This window comes from Eubalaena glacialis, chromosome 18 (genome assembly GCF_028564815.1).
Source record: "Eubalaena glacialis isolate mEubGla1 chromosome 18, mEubGla1.1.hap2.+ XY, whole genome shotgun sequence".
Lineage (NCBI taxonomy): Eukaryota > Metazoa > Chordata > Mammalia > Artiodactyla > Balaenidae > Eubalaena > Eubalaena glacialis.
In genome coordinates this window covers 35,910,316-35,927,994 of record NC_083733.1, presented here as the reverse complement: position 1 = coordinate 35,927,994, position 17,679 = coordinate 35,910,316, and the positions used below count along the sequence as shown (strand labels likewise).

Below are 17,679 nucleotides of genomic sequence, written 5' to 3'. Positions count from 1 at the left end.
TTTTAATATACATGTTAGTGTCAGCTACTATTGCAGCAAATTGATTTTTTTTTCATCTTGATTATCATCCAGTACGTTAGTTTTATGTCCTCTGAAAATTAGCGTCTTCATGATCATCTAGTTATGGTTAGGAAACATTAACCAATTCTTATTTGACACTGGTGATTCTTCCTTTTTTGGTTTAAAATTACTAAACCAAACCAGCAGTTGATGTGTCTACGTTCCTCCAGTCGTTAATATTATACTGTCTGCATTAGTTCCTAGCCCATGATTGTTCTAAACACCTAAAAAAGTATTTTTTTGTTGTTGATGTCCTTATTATTTTTGGCAAGCTCCAGTTCATTCTGAACTTCCTGGTACCACTTCTGCATGTTCACACCATCCCTCCGTAAGCATCTTCAGGCCCTTCTCTTTCATCTTTTGTCCAGACCCTTTCATCTGAGCTCATCAAATAGTTGTCTAGGAAGCTACATTGGGTTTTTGTTTTTGTTTTTACATGTTAGTTTGTTTATTTTTAAAGTGCCTCCCTATTGTCTTTCTTACTGAAATTACATGCATTTGTATAATATGGACTTTATTCCTTTATCTTCCTATTCCTTTGATTGAAATTAGTTTTTTACTTTAGAGTGTTTAGCCAAGAATTTTATTTGTCTTTTCTCAGAACTTAAAAAATGTGCTTCCCCAGAGTCTTGAATATATGTCTGACTGCCTAATCAAATCCAGTTTTTCAGATAAAACTGCATTCTCTAGCTGATGCTGTCCATTCAAACTCATCCAGAGCTGGGTGGCCAAAAATGATTGTACTGTATAAAGGATTATGAAGTGGCTTATGGAATTTGAGTCTAACATATATGTTTTTTAAGACAGCTCTGCTTAACCACATTTAGAACCTTTTCCATTATATCACAATGCTTGCATCATTAGCATATTTCTTTCTTTAGAAGTCTCTACAATGAAAAGACACTAAATAGGGGTAATTAGCACAGTTCCAGGTAAAGACTAGATTTCTGTCTCAAATTATTTTTGCTTTAGTTTGGAAAAAAAAATTATTTTTCTGATTCTTTCAGCAGTGCTTCATGTATAATAAATTTATCAGAATTTTCTTAAATCGACAGATTTTAAGAAAGCTCTTACACATATCATCAAGGAGTAAATCATGCTTTCTGTGCTGCTAAATTTACTTTGGTGCTATAAATTGAAGACCCAATAATTCATTTTTAAGTATAGCGTAATAGTCCAAGATATTCTATGTAAAAGGAAAAGTTGTAGCTGGAAATACTCTGAATATTTAAGAAATAAGAATACTGAGGAATTTTTAAAGGTGAGGCAGTTAGTACTCAAGAAACTGTAATAAACTTTTAAATGTACACTTCCTTTAGGATAGTTGTTAATCACATGACTTCTATTTTTACAGGTGGTGTTTAGCCAAAAATAAAATATTTTTCTTTGATGACAGGTACACCAGAGAGGCAGGGGTTCGCTCTCTGGACAGGAAGCTGGGGGCCATTTGCCGCGCTGTTGCCGTGAAGGTGGCAGAGGGACAGCACAGAGAGGCCAGGTTGGACCGTCCTGATGTGGCTGAGGGACAAGGTCTGTGACTTTGATCTGGTGCCCACAGGCTTGGTGGCTAGGGGTAAATGGCAAAAAAAGTTGGATGTGGAGGGATAGTGTGGGGTGGTCCTTGGAGCAATGGCACATATTTCTCCACTGGTAAATGCATCCAGTGAGTAAGTAAAACTTAATGGTTGATGTATTTTATCAAGAGGATTCTTTTCTACAAATAATACAGAGTTTTAGCAGGAATAATACTTAGTATTAATGCTTTAGGGATATATTTCTCCAGCTTTGTAATGATGGTACACTTTATGTTTGGGTTCTGGCGTTCTCATTTTTCCTTCTGATCCAGATTGTTAAGTCATTCAATATTTATAGCATAGAAAGTTGCTACAACAGTAAAAAAAAAACAACAACAAAAGAAAAAAGAGAAAAAAAAAATCCAAGCTGTCCAAGTACTGCAAGGGCAGATCTGTGTTCTCTGGAATAGCTTCATGTGTATTATTTGTTTTTCTCACACATTTTCTTTGAGAGGTACACATTTAAGATGTAATTTAAATTATTTTTTCTTTGAAAAATAATTGTGGAGGTGGTGACAAGGAAAAAAAGGGAAGGAGTCTATTCCTCGAGTTAATGACATGTGGACATTTCCTTCGGTGCCCAGTTAAAATGTCTTAACTTCTTGCCCCAGGCCATGCTGCTGCATAGTTGCCAAAATTTGCTTTCACACACATGACTTGAGTAGTAGAGAATATCTTTACTCTTTCATAGTAAAGAGATTTATTAGATGTTCTACGATTTCCATAGCTCTTTCTAGAAAGGAGTTTGATGAATATAGCTGAAGAACCATAATTTGTGATAAGCTCAGTAGAACAGATGCAGTTAAACATCTTCCCTGCTTTTCCTTCTGTTGCTAAGCGCAGTACATTTAACCGCAGTATCATCCAAAGAGTAGACTTTCCCAAATCCTCCTCTTCCTCATATGTGTTTCACCCCTGCTCGCACTGTGCCTAGAACCTCACTGGTTCATTTCTCCAGAGAGTGAACCTCCCACCTTCTGTTGAATTGGGGAGGGGTAGGGCCCTTGTGATGTGGAGTGGGAGAGGGATCTTAAACCCATAATTATTTCTTACACAGACTGAAAAAACTTTTTGTCTTCAGTCCCACTTCTCACCCATCTTTTCAGGAGTGCCTCAAATTCCTGAGCCTTTGTGGATAACCACCCCACCCCCGCCCTCACAGACATTAAAGTTTCCACATTTTCTAGCCTGCTAAGTGTTTATTACTTCTTGCCCATCTACTTGCGTGTATCCAAAATGTTATCAGCATCTCTTTTCTTCTTTCTTATTCTTTTTGTTCTTGTGGGTTTATCCTTTTTGTTTGTTTGTTTCTTGTCATTTTAATAAGATTTGGAGAGGAAGTTTAAAGATAAACACATGTTCAGACCACCATTTTCAGAAATCTGAATTTTTAAAAAGTACCCTAGGTGAGTGATAACCTATTAAGAATTGTGTCACTCGGTGTAGCTGACAATGACAGTGTAGAACTAATGTATTTTTCTCTTTTTTCCCTTTCTAAATATAAGGGCTAGATCCTCATGAGTTTCCCCTTTTTATTCTTAGAACATTCCCTTCGTGCTGTGGCCTCTGGCACCTGAGCCTGTGTCCTTTTGTTCTTGTCTGTGATGTAATAGAAAGGCAGAGAGTGAAATGAGTTTACCTAGTTAACACATTTTGAAAATTGTGTTTAGGATTTAGACAGTTTTTTTTGGAATTTATAATAACACATTCAGAGGGATTTGATGTTAAGAGAAGCGTTCCATAGTTATACAGTGCTTATATACATCCATTAGCATATTTCTAATAACGTCTGTGACCACATTAGCTATTTAAAGGTAACCCAGAAATACTCAAGAACTTGTTCAGCTTGTGAACTGTGTGAGAACATCCAGTGTTTCATGGTAACATTTATTTGGTTATTTTTTTTTAATCCATGATTCACAGAACAAATCATAAAAGATAACATAGTTAAGCAGACTTGGGTGGTTAAGATATTACCTAGGACACCCATATGAATAAATAATTAGGACAAGTACTTGTCTCTTGAGAGGATGATTTTGATTGTAGTTCTTATTAGAGATACATGGACTCCAAGCTGGGTCTTACATTGTAAGATACCCTGGAGTTATTGTAGGTGACTCTCCTCCAGATTTTAGTAAAATAATTATGAGGTATCCTGAATTGATGTTTATGACCTCAACCAAGCCAAAAGAAAAGTTTCTACAAAAAAAAAGTCTCTATTGGGTTCTCATGCCACAAAGTTCAAATGCAGCTAGCTTAGTAACTGAAAGTTTCTCATTAAGAAATGAATTACATAAAATTAGAGTCTAAAATAGAAGTTGTTTTAGAAATTTCAAGTAATGCAGGAAGGGAGTTATTTTTAATGTTAAAAGTATTGCTGGACCTAGAGTTGCTGCCAGGAAGAAAAGTAATTTCAGGCCACAAGCTTTAAAGACAGGCAGAAACCTCAGCCTATCGAACAAACTTTCTGGAGTAGGCCCAGAAGTACTGGTCTGTGAACAGTTGTCTTTGTGTTTGTGGGGTCTTAACTGTCAGAACAAATAACAGAGTTTAAAAGGCGGGTGAGATTTCCAATTGATTTGTGTTAGAGGAGGAATATTTATGGTTTCGGTCACTTCCCTATAAAGTATGGGAATTATTTCATAAAAGCAGCACTGCGTATGTTTTTCTGTATGTTTTTTTTTTAATTTATTTATTTATTTATATTTATTTTTGGCTGTGTTGGGTCTTCGTTTCTGTGCGAGGGCTTTCTCCAGTTGTGGCGAGTGGGGGCCACTCTTCATCGCCGTGCGCGGGCCTCTCGCTGTCGCGGCCTCTCCCGTTGCGGAGCACAGGCTCCAGACGCGCAGGCTCAGTAGTTGTGGCTCACGGGCTTAGTCGCTCCACGGCATGTGGGATCTTCCCAGACCAGGGCTCGAACCCATGTCCCCTGCATTGGCAGGCAGATTCTCAACCACTGCGCCACCAGGGAAGCCCCTTTCTGTATGTTATTAGTGTGTTCTGAATTGCCCTTTTCCTTTCTGGGATATTAGTTGGGTTGAAATATGAAAGTTTGCGGCTAAAGTTTTATTCTGCTTTTGCCTGCCTTTAGCCAAGGACACACATGTTCCATGTATTCAGTTTTGCAGATTTGGATGTTTCTCTCTAAAGAGTTAGGCATATGTCCATTTGTTCAATCACTCATGTACCATATATGCCCAGTTAATATCTAGTAAGATTTTTTCCTCAAAAATTATCCTCAGCAAAGAAAGATTCACTTTATAACCAATCTTATAAAGTTTCTCAGAATATGAAGCACTCTCAATTATTTTTGAAAAATATGGTATTCATTGGAGAAGCTACATTAAACTTAATGTACCTCAAGATGTTAGTTTCTTAACTGTTCTCATCGAAGTCACCTGAAAAATTGCTTAGGAAAAAAGAGACAAAATTAACAGATTTAACAGTTATTCATGAAGTGTGTTAGATGTTATTATGAATAAGCTTTTTAAATGTCACTTAAAGCAATATGTATGTGGTTATGTTATGGAGATCTTAGATAAACACTTAAAGGAAAAATGAATTAAACTAGCTGACTTATGGTAAGTGGGTGGTGGGTACTTTGGATGAAATTTCCAGTGGCAGCATCAAACACGGTTTCAAGAATGACTGTATCTCATTTGGTCTTGATACCCGGTAGTGTAAATCCTCCAGGTTTGTTTTTCTTCAGGATTGCCTTGGCTATTGTAGGTCCATCAAATATCTGTGTTAATTTTAGAATCAGCTTGTCAATTTCTACCAATAAATAAGTAAATAAATAAATAACACCTTCTGATATTTTGATTGTGATTGCGTTGAATCTGTAAATTAGTTTGGGGAGAATTGACGATTTGATATTATCAAGTCTTCCAGTTCATGACTAGCTTCATTTATTTGTCTTAATAAATGTTTTTAAGTGTTTTAATAGTTTTCAGTGGTGAGCTTTTGCATATTTTTCTTTAGATATTGAATATATCCCTAGTTAATTGATCCTTGTATGTATGTGTTATGTGAGTGTATCATTATAAAATTTTTAATTTTTAATTTTCTAGTTTTTTTGGTTGCTAGTATATGGGAATACTACATTGACTTGTATCCAGCAAACTTGCCAAATTGACTTATTAATTCTTACTGTAGACTCTTTTGGATTTTCTACATATACCATCAGTTATCACAAATGCAAATAATGTCAGTTTTTACTTTTTCCTTTCTGATCATTATACCTTTTATTTCGGTTCTTTCCTAATGAACTAGCAGGGACCTCTAGGACGATGTTGAATAGAAATAGTGACTATAGACAAAGGAGGTAGAAAAAATGCCTATGAAGAATTACCAGTCTCTGTAGCCTTTGTTTTGTACCTTTGGGTGACTTGATTGACTATTATAAAATCTTAGTGGAGTAGGATTCGCAGCAGCTGTCTGGTTTGATTCTGGTTTGATTCGTAAGTCCCTTCACAGAATTCCCCAGTAAACACTGAGCCTTGCCTATTTGACTCTGTTAACAGACACATCTTTATAAACTTAGCTGTCTACTTCCCAGTCCATAAGAAAACAGAAGCTGTAGATTGGAAAAAGGGCTAAGTGGTTGGGTGGTATGAGTCACAAGCATTAGGATTTGATGTCAGTGAAAACATGCCTATCCTCTCATGATAGATGCCCTGGGCCCCCACTGGCCACAAAACATTGGGCTGGCTAGACCACAGATCTAACTCTAGGAGTTTTCTCTAGTTCAATCTGGGTCCCAGTTTGACTGAGTTGCATTTCGACATGTATTGTTTCTCTGATATGTTTGCCTTATGTAGGACAGTGAAATCAACCTAATACAGTGGAAACAGGCAGATATAATATCCTTAATTTTTGGTGTATCCTTTCCAGACTTCACAGTTAAAAATGCATCAAAATAGTCAAAATTTACAGCACTATTCTCCTCCTTCATTAGCTTTAATTTTCCTGGGTCACCACACTCTTGGCTGTCAGCAAGAGTATGCCGGCTGGAGGAGGGGTATCCTGCCCGTCTGCTTATTGCCGGAGCGGGGCGGGGGGCAGATGCTGAGAGGAGAGCCGCATTCTGATGGGCCTTCCTCACTTTACATCCCACTCATTTGCTAGGGTAGCTTTTTCCTTAGCCTTTCTTGGGTCCTTTTCTACGGAGGAATCATCTTCTGTCGGGCTGCATTCAGGGCTCTTTGTTGTGGCTTCCTGCCATTGACTTCTCAGACCCTCAGCATGCTTTACGATGGTTATTTTAAGCATGACTCCTTTGTAACCAAAACAGGAAGCTGTTCCTGCAGGAGAAACAAGTGTTTTTGATCCTTTCAGCTCTTTTTTTTTTCCTACTAGTCATAGCCAGATCTGAAGCATATCCATTCTCTTGTCTAATGTCATGAATTTCTTATATTAATGGAAAATACTATATATAATGTTTTCAGGAAGTAACCTCTGAGCTTTGTGTAACTTTTTGCTCAATTCTTTTGTCTTTGACTTCTTGGAGCCGTCTTCTAACTGTTACAGGATCTGTCCCTTTATCTTTTGGATTTTACATTATTCAATGCTGTGTAACAAATTACCCCAAAACTTAGTAAATCAGTTAGCAAGCGTTTATCATCTCACTGTGTCTGTGGGTCAGGGATCCAGGAGCAGTTTAGCTGGGTAGTTGTGAGGTCCTGGTCAAGCTGTCAGCCAGCTGGAGGTTCAGCTCAGGGCGGATCTGCCTCCAGGCTCACTGATGTCGCTGTTAGCTGAAAAGGGTTCTGAGGCCCACCCAATTCCACCGTGTATGTGGAGGCTTCCCCACGCCAACAAGCAATTCTGGGATGCCAGCTGGGTGTCTAAGAATTCAACTCAATTCTGACACTCACCTACCTAGAGACAGCATCCGATTCCACAGGCAAAGGGCTCAGTCTCACAAGACTGCCCTCCACTAGAGGCACGTCATACACCAGGGTCATTCCCTGTACTTCGGACTGACTGGCTCAAATTGGAGTTTCCCACAACCCCCTCCTTGGGCTTAATTTGCTAGAACGTGTCACCGAACTCAGGAGATCCCCGCTTTACCCACTAGATTACCAATTTATTATAAAAGGATATTAAAGGATACGAATCAGCTACATAGGGTGAGGTCCGGAACAAAGGAGCCCACGTCCTCGTGGAGCCTGGAGCCTGGCACCCTGGCACAGGGAAGCTCTCCAAAAATGGACCAAAAAGCTGTCCTTTGGGGGTTTTATGGAGGCTTTGTTACTTAGTCATGATTGACTAGATCATTGGCCAGCAGCGACTGATTCAACCTCAGACCCTTCCCCCCTCCCCAGGTATCAGTGGGTGGGACAGAAAGTTTCAACCCTCTAATCTCCCGACAACCAGCACCCATCCTAGGTGCTTCTAAAAGTCACCTCATCACATAACAAAAGACAGCTTTATGACTGTCAACACTTAGGATATTCTAAAGGCTTTGGGAACTGTGAGCCTGGATGATGGGCAGATACAGATGAGAAACACTTCTTAAAATCACAATATCGCATAGCAACCTGGGTTCCTTGCTGAATGTTGGCCAGATGTTGAGGTTCTCGCCACTTAGGCCTCTTCCTAGGCTCAGGACACGGCTGTTGGCTTCCCCAGAGAGTGTGCTGTGCAAAAGGGAAAAACAGAGAGCCCAAGACAGAAGCTGCAGGCTTTTATAATCCTCACTTCTGCCACATTCTGTTCGTCATACAGACCAACCCTGGTACAGTGAGAGATGGCACTCCATGGGAGTAGGGATCATTGGGGACCATCTTGAAGGCTGGCTCTCACAGATTTTTTTATTTTTACTTATTTTAAAGAAGGTTATTATACATTTCATTTCTATTAATACAACCCCCGTTCCTGAAGATTGAAATAGTTTGTTTAGAGTTTTAAAGAAGACCTGTGGTTTGGGTTGTTAATAGAGAGTGGAAATTTCTGTGCTGCAGGAACAGTTAAGAATAGCTGTATAACTGTGTTGGGTGGGCCTTCAGGGGAGAAAAGCTTAATAAGACCCACAAGCAAATGAATGATTCTTTAGTAACAACGGATGCAACCTTTACTTGTCAGCTTTTAATGTGGATTTTGTTGATATTGTTCTTGTTTGTTTTGTTTGGGGACATAAAAACTTTGTTAGCTGTTTTTAATAAAGTGAGGATAATTGAGTCGTTTCTTATTACTTGGTTCCAGTTACATATAAAAATCCTCAAACATTTTAACCTAAATCCCATATCTTCCTTTCTGGCTAGAGTTAGAACAAAAAAGAGAGAGTAATTTGTGTGTTTGCCTCTGAACCCAAAAACCACAGACCAGATGCTTGGGCTGTTTATTTTAGATTGTTATAATAATACTCAGAGGTCAGATTTTTAGTTTCTGAAGAAACGCCTACATCTGATGTTGAGGTCTTTGAATACAGTGTGACGAGCCACAGTTTTAGTGTTATTATGGGGGCCAAATTTAAATTGGCCTACATTTTCCTAATCTTTAAGCAACGACTTTGAGAATTTCTGCACATCCTTACAGAATTTACTGATTTAAAAAGCTGTAGCAGTTCAATAGTCATCACAATCTAAGACGCTTTATTATCAGAAGGATTTTTCTAAGCCAGCATTTAAGTTTGTGCTGTTGAGTATCCATCCATCAAACTTAAGCTGATTTCTTATTAAAGACCCAGGTTGCACAGATAGGGCTAAGAAGTTTTGATTCATTTTTGCATTTTTAGTATTTAAAGTCTTGCTTCATCTGTTCATGCTTAATCTTTCCTTTGATTGTATTAGTGACTCGGGACAAATAAAATTTTCTAATAGTCAAAGGAACAACTAAGGTTAACTGTTAAGGAATATGGACTTCAGAGAGAGTTTTAGTACCAGGGCACCTACCTGGCTTGCTGATCCTAAAGCTTTGGGGGTTTGTAGGGTTCTGTTACAGCTAATTGGATTTTGCAAACCAAGATCTAATTAAATTTAGCTTAAGACTTTCTATGCTAAGTCCTTTGCATTTGTAGGGATATTAGGCAGCATGTTGTGTCCAAACATCTAAAATCAAGTGGTGTTCAAATTTGAGATGAAAGTGTTATATTGGTATATACTGCCAGTATCATGAAGATACTCTGTTCTGACATTTATGCTGATTTACTGATTGTTCCCTCTTCAATACTGGCCTGGTTTAAGAGATTTGTTTGCCTATGTAGAGTGGAAGGAAGCTGTAATAAAGGAAAAATCCTACTTACGTATGATAGGAGACAAACGTTTGTTATTTAAACTCTATTTGGAAACAGGAAAATCAAATATTGTCTAAAAATTAAAAAGTCATTGTTCCATTTAATGAATCATATAGGAAGATACAATGGCCTTTGGGTATCATTGACATATATTATCAAAACCAGCCTTAAGTTACAAGATAGTAAAAAACAATACTTTTTAAAAATACTACAAAAAAAAAAAGAATACTACAGATGGTGTCTGCATCTTAACTGCTAATCCAAGTAATTCTCCAAGACTATTTTCTGAATCTCTAACACAGGAAATGAGATTTATTAATGCAAAAAAAAACCCTGGGAGACGGTACAAGCTCTCTTGTCTTGTTTAAAGTTAGGGTCCTATGTCGTGGACCTTTGTATAATACTGATTTATTCAGTAAGTGAGTCAGCTAACAGTCACTGAATACTTATGGTATGCCGGGTTCTAGACTGGATTCTGGGAAGGAGATGAAAGAGAACTTCTAACAAGTATGTAGTCCACTGGGGGAGGTAGATATATAAACAAATAATTTTTAGATGTGGGATAAATGCTGGTTTTTAAAGTGCTGTAGAGGCATTGACTTGATCATTGAAAGCTTCATTTTATTTATTATAAATATTGTAGCTTTTAAAAATTGCTTTTAGTAAATCGAGATAAAATGGTCATTTATTTACATCTCAGAATTGATTTGAATAGGTAAATAGATGGAAAAAAAATGTTTTCCAGATACCTTTTTTGATGTTCTTTATTTTTATGAATAGATAACTGTTACTAAAATTGAGAAATGGTTCACAATCCTAATGCCCATCTATATCTCAACAGTTATTATGTAGAAATGTTTAGTAGGTAAACTTGAAAGAAAATGTATTTGGTAATGTTAAGGTTGTATTATCGTCCCCAAAATAATGAAGAAAATATTGGCAGAAAGGACTTAAAATATTTTATTGCTAGCATGAAGGTTTTTCTGGGCATTTGATCCACAGATTTCCCCATTACGACTAGTTCCTTTAAAAAAAAAAAGAAAGAAAGAAAGAAAGAAAAACAGATTGAAAATATGCAGGCACAAATGCTTTGGCAGCCAGGGTCAGTAACTTGAATCTCAGTTGCGTGTAGCACACTTCCTCTGGCTGGGAGGATGGTTTTTTGGAAAAGATTAACCTGAAACTGACAGACAAACTATATAGTTGAAAATATTCAGGTTTTTCTGATTTGTTTTTAGATATTTTGTTTTCCCCTTTCTGCCTTCCTAAGAGAAGGCTCTCAAATGCTTTTTATCTATGGTCAATTTAGCTTTGAGGCACATCTATTATCTTGTAAGAAATAACAAAGCCACTTATAATCTCAGCATCTCATCTAAATTTGTAAAGTAGACTTGGTTTTTTTTTTTTAAAAGTAGTTTTATAACTGCAGCCATACAAATCTCTCTTCATGCCTAAATGGGGTCTGGATCCATGTTTACATACCCATGTATGCTAAGGAATTGAGATGTAAACAGTATTCCCATTCATTGGTTCATACACGACCTCTCTGCCAACTACCTGTTAATATACCTAGTAATACATGTCCTACGCCCTGCACACAGATATAGTTCAGCCAATCTGTAAGTTTCATTTTGCTGCTTCTTCAAGATGCAGGAGCCCAGTGTGATTGGATTCAGCTTTCAAGAAAAAATTTTAATCATTCGGTAATAATTTTGTCACATATTTAATTTTCAGTTATTAAACATCTTTATATTTACTTGACAAAGCCAGTATTAAAGACCTGGTAGTTTCTTGGCAAATCAAAGTAATGGTTAAGTGTTTTGGTGATTCGTCATTTGTCCATAGATGTTATTAAGATTTAAGAATGCAATAGCCAGTCACTATGCTGTATACCTAAAACTAATACAACATTGTAAATCAACTATACTCCAATAAAATGAAAAAAAAAATGCAGTAGCCAAATTCAACTTAATTCAGCAGACCATAATTCAATACCTGTATTGTATAAGGCACTGTGATGAATTGGTATGGTAAGATTAGAGTTCATCTAGTCTGACATTTTACAAATAGGGAATCTAGGGTGCAGTTTCTTACCCAAGATTTTGCTCCATAAATGTTAGTCGAGTCCTGGGTGGTGGTTACGCCTTCAGTTTAAAAGGGATTCCAGTGGGAACTAAGATTAGAAAGGTAATTTGACACTATATGGTGGTAGATCTTGGATGCACCTCTTAGAAGTTAAGAATTTGCTTAATTTGTAATGAGAAACTAGTAAAGATTTTAAGTCTGGAAATGATGTAATTAGAGTAGTGATTAAGAAAGATTCATTTACAAGTAGTGAATAAAAGGGATAGTAGGAAACTAGGTAGAGAAACCAAATTAGAAGGCTACGTGATAATCCAGGCAGGAAGGCTAATTGTCATTTATAAAGTTCCTACTATTTGCTAGACTCTGTCCTAAGCATTTTACATATATTTACGCATTTAATCCTTTAATGACCCTGTAAGATAAGTATTGTTTTTAGGCCCATTTTACAGATGAGAAAACTAAGGCACAGGAGATTCAGTAACTTCCCCAAGGTTCACAGCTTGTAAATGTCAGTCAAGATTTTAATCTAGGCCGAACAGCTCCAAGTCTAATCTCAGTAGCTATACTATGCTTTCATTATTCCTATATATCCTATATCCATTATCCCTATAACAACTATTTGAAGTGTAGGTACCATTTCTCTCTTTTCAGATGAGGAAATGGAGCTTAAAGAGATTAGGGAAATGAACAGTCCGAAAATGAAATTAAGAAGGAAGTTCCATTTACAATGAACATCTAAAAGACTTAAATACTTAAGAATAAATCTCACCAAGGAGGTGAAAGACTTGTGTGCTGAAAACTACAAAACACTGCTGGAAACAAATTTTTAAAGATCTAAGTAAATGGAAGGATATCCTGTGTTCATGGATAGGAAGACTTAACATTGTTAAGATCTACAGATTCAATGCAGTCTCTTCCAAAACTTCAATATCCTTTTTCAGAGAAATGGAAAAGCCGATCCTCAAATTCATGTGGAATTGCAGTGGGCTCCAAATAGCCAAAACAATCTTAAAAAAGAAGAACAAAATGGAGGACTCACATGTCCCGAGTTTGAACTTTCTACAAAGCTACAGTAATTAGCTGGTATGATACTGGCATGAGGACAGACATATAGACCAATGGGATAGAATAGAGGGCACAGAAATAAAGGGTCACATATATGGTCAGTTGATTTTTAATAAGGATGCCTAGACCAGTGGGGAAAGGAAAGTCTTTTCAACAAATGATTGCTGGGAAAACTGGATATTCACATGCAAAAGGATGAATTTGGACTTTTACCTTATTATATATACCAAAACAAAGTTAACTAAAAATTGATCAATGACCTAAACGTAAGAGCTAAAATTATAAAACTCCTGGCATAAAAGATTTGGGGAAAATCTTCATGACATTAGATTTGGCAATGGCTTCATGAATATGACACCAAAAGCACAGGTAACAAAAGAAAAAATAGATAAATTGGACTTCATCAAAATTAAAAACTTTAGTGCATCAAAAGACACAGTCAAGAAAGTAAGAAAAAACAACCTATAGAATAGGAGGAAATACTTGCAAATCAAATGTCTGATAAGAGGTTGATATCCAGAATGTATAAAGAACTCCTATAACTCAACCAACAAAAAACAACCCAGTTCAAAACTAAAGGACTTGAATGGACACTTGTTCCAAAGAAGATGGACAAATGGCCCATAAGCACATGGAAGGATGCTTACCATTGTTAGTCATTAGATAAATGCAAATGAAAACTGCAATGAGATATTACTTCACACCTAGTATGATGGCTGTAATAAAATAAAGTGGAAAATAAAAAGCCTCGCATTGGTGAAGATGTGGAGAAATTGAAACCCTCGTGCATTGCTGGTGGGTGTGTAAAATGGTGCAGCTGCTGTGGAAAATAGTCCATCAGTTCTTCAAAAACTTAAATGTAGAACTACCATGTAACCAAGCAATTCTACTTCTAGGTATGTATCCAAAAGAGTTCAAAGCAGGAACTCAAACAATAGCAGTGTTCATGGCAGCATTATTCACAGTAGCCAAAAGATGGAAACAACCAAAGTGTCCATCAAAAGATGAATGGATAAACGAACTGTGGTGTCTGCATACAGTGGAATATTATTCAACCATAAAAAGGAATAAAATTTTGATATATATACCACAACATGGCTGGACTTAGAAAACATTATGCTTAAGTGAAACAAGCCAGACACTGAAGGACAAATATTATATAATTCCACTTAATATGAGGTAGCTAGAATAGGCAAATTCATTGAGACATAAAAGTGAAATAGAGGTTACCAGGGGCTGTGGGGGTGAGAGAATGGGAAGTTATTATTTAATGGGTTCAGAGTTTATACTGAGATGATTAAAAAAAGTTTCGGGGGCTTCCCTGATGGCGCAGTGGTTGAGAATCTGCCTGCCAATGCAGGGGACACGGGTTTGAGCCCTGGTCTGGGAGGATCCCACATGCCGCGGAGCAACTGGGCCTGTGAGCCACAACTACTGAGCCTGCGCGTCTGGAGCCTGTGCTCCGCAACAAGAGAGGCCACGACAGTGAGAGGCCCGCGCACCGCGATGAAGAGTGGCCCCTGCTCGCCGCAACTAGAGAAAGCCCTCACACAGAAACGAAGACCCAACACAGCCAAAAATAAATAAATAAATAAATTAAAAAAAAAAAAAAAGTTTCGGGTATAGATAGCGGTGAAGGTTACAACAACATTGTGAATGTATTTAATGCCACCGAATTGTTCAATTCAAATGGCTAAAATGATCAATATTATGTTATATCTATTTTACCATAATAAAAAGAGTTACCAAAGAAAAAAAAGAGGTTAAGGAAATTTCCCCAAATCATACAAGCTTGTAAGAAATGGACCACAAACCCAGGCTATCTGACTCCAAGGCCTCTTGGAAATAAGGAGCATCAGTTGTACCTCACCTGGATATTTCTGAGGATCTACCCAAAATCAGGAATACTGAAAACGGGAAGTTTCATGCTTTTGTATCTAAAGCAATTTGGTATATCTGTCTGAGGCCCTAAAGCGTTTTAATCGAAACATTTCAGCTACTCTTAGTGGTTAAGAGTTGGCTACTGGGAGAATTTGTCACTTTTTAGAAACAGTTGGTTTTGTTCAGTATTAAAGGATAATAATTTTTAATGGCAAAATCATCACTACTATACAGGTATAAAATGAACATGTGTTAAAGATTTTAATGAACTCATTAATTAATTAGAGAACCAGTAAGATCTGGTTCCATGGAGAATTCAGAAAGCAGACATCTATATAGGCAATCCGGAATGCTGAAATTAATTTGCAAAACCAGCTTCTTGGTAAAGGGAGAGGACAAAATTCATTTTCATTTCTATGGACAAGAATCACTTGTATTACTATTAGTTTCCTACAACTTACAGGAAAATAGCTGAAAGGCACTGAGACACAGACAGCCTGGGAGGGCACACTGGACAGCATACCCAGTAATCTATGTTTTGCTCATTTCCAAGTCTTTCACAGTTTTCTGACAACAGTCATAGAAGGGAATCCGTGTATATAATGCCAGATGTGTTGATTATTTTCAGTCAGGAAAAAAATAATCTAATCTCTAAATTTACCACCCGGCTGCCTTGTCAAGGAACTCCTGAGCTACAGGCAGCTTTTCTAGACTGGACTTTAGGTGGGACAAAACGTCCCCTTAGCCGGGTGTCCAGAACCCTGAGACTGTCTGTGATTTGCTGTGGATGTCAAGCGATTTGCTTCACCTTCCTGGGTCTCAAGTTTCCTTGAGTATAAAACGAAAGATTGGACCAGATTTCTTACTTTCTGCCTAGCTCTTATGTTTTTATATATCATGGTTCCATCCTATTCTTGAATTTCTGATGTTTCCTGAATTCTGCTAAGCCTCAGAATGAGATCTGAGGTGTTCTCAGGGACATTGTATTAGTATGACAGGAACAGGTAGTATTGACATTTGTTCCTTTGGAGAATTAACCCCCTGTTTCTGGGCCCTGTTATTCGATTGCTGGCTGCAGTTAACAGCATTGTACACCCTATCTTCTCCTCCAAACCTACCCCGAAGGAGTTAAAAAAGAAAGTGTTATTCGTGAAGATGCACACGTCTTTAATGATCTAGAAGAAGGGGTTCCTTTTATGGCAGTACCACGAAATGTAGCTTTTGAACTCATGAGAGTGGTCTAGAGAGTGTAGCATATGCTTCAAGTTAAGCAGAATATAGAGGATAATAAGTGATACCTAAAAAGTTCTGTCCTGAGTCAAGATGATTATAGATAACCTGGGGCTGTTTGTGGTTGGGGAGATTTTCGTTTCTGCCACATTCTGCGGAATAGTTGTTTGGTGTCAGTACCCTGTTCCTGGCCTCTGCTACTTTCCCTTGGTTGGATCACCTGCCCAAAGACACCATTTGCTGCAAGATTTGTTCAAAAGGTAAGAAACTTTTTTTTAAACAAGTAAGCTACTGGAGTTTCCTGAGGTATTACACCCCTCTGTCCTTCCTCCTGTCCTCCCTTCTTAGGATCTTCCTTTCTCCCCGCTTCCCACAGTGATTCTTTGGCTCTTGGGCCTGCTTTCATGTAAATCATGTTCCTCTGATGGAGGAAAAGTGGCTGGAAAAGATCACGTGATCATGTCCTCGTGACAGCTGCTTTGGGAAAGCCAGACCCTTCCCCTGAGGAGTTTGTAGCTATAGAATATCCTTTTGTCATAGCTGTGGCGACATCAGCTGTGGAGCCTGGTTTGGCCCTTGGGGAGTACCCCCGAGTTTCACCCCTGCTTTGCCAAGGTCCACATTTGTCCTGCTGGCAGAGCGAGTGCCTTGTAGGTTCTGCCTCTGGTGCTTATCTGCTACATTCATGCCGTTAAGCTCCTTGGCTATGCCCTGACCACCCTGGCTGTGTCCTGAATTAGACTCAGAACAGGCTGATAATACCGTTGAGAAACATGGGGCAGAGTCTTGAGCCTTGGTATCTTTTTCTTTTTCTTAAATGTATTTAATTTATGTGATTCCCAGCAGTCGTGTGTTTGTAGTCAAAGCCCTGTCTGTGGAGCCCTGGGTGGGATTGGGGTGCAGAGAGCATTTCGTTTTCTTCTAGTGAAAGGGGCTATGGAGTAAGACATGTGAGTCTTAGAAGTCTGTATTAAATACTACTCTAACTATATAATTCATTTCCTCATTTATGCATAGTAAGGCTTTCAGCATTATCAAATTCTCCCAGCAACTCGGAGGGTTCCTATAATTATTATGATTTTACGGATTGGAAAACCAGATACAAAGAGATAAAGTAACTTTTGTCAAGGCCAATCAGGAAGCCAGAGCCAGGATTGGAGACTATTATTTATTGACTATCTCATCATGTAATCTTAACCTCATAACTTAGGGAATAGCTTATGTTAAAATTTTGGACTATATCATTTCATTCATTCTCATATACATTTATATCATGTTATATTAGTAAAAATCATGGCACATGAAATTTTATACTCCCCCCCTTTCCTCCGTTTGATGTTGTTTCAAAAGGATTTTCTCGCATCACTTAAAAAACACTTAGGAAACAGTTTTAGTGACCGTATAGTATTTTATTAGATGTGTGGCTGTACCACAGTTTACATAACCATGTTCCTAATGTTGCGTATTTGTAATGGATCTAATTTTTGCTGTTACAGATAGTGCTGCAGTGAGTATATTTGTGGTCTAAACATTTGTCTAAACTTTTGG

At 37.8% G+C, this 17,679-nt stretch overlaps 1 protein-coding gene across 1 annotated transcript in view; it reads left to right on the top strand.

Annotated features, from left to right (window-relative positions):
• The window catches only part of LONP2 (lon peptidase 2, peroxisomal), a 95,881-nt gene that overhangs the window by 60,998 nt on the left and 17,204 nt on the right, over positions 1–17,679 (top strand). The window contains exon 11 of the mRNA XM_061174273.1: positions 1,457–1,590. Within this exon, the coding sequence (XP_061030256.1) occupies positions 1,457–1,590 (134 nt within the window). The remainder of the gene's footprint in view (positions 1–1,456; positions 1,591–17,679) is intronic.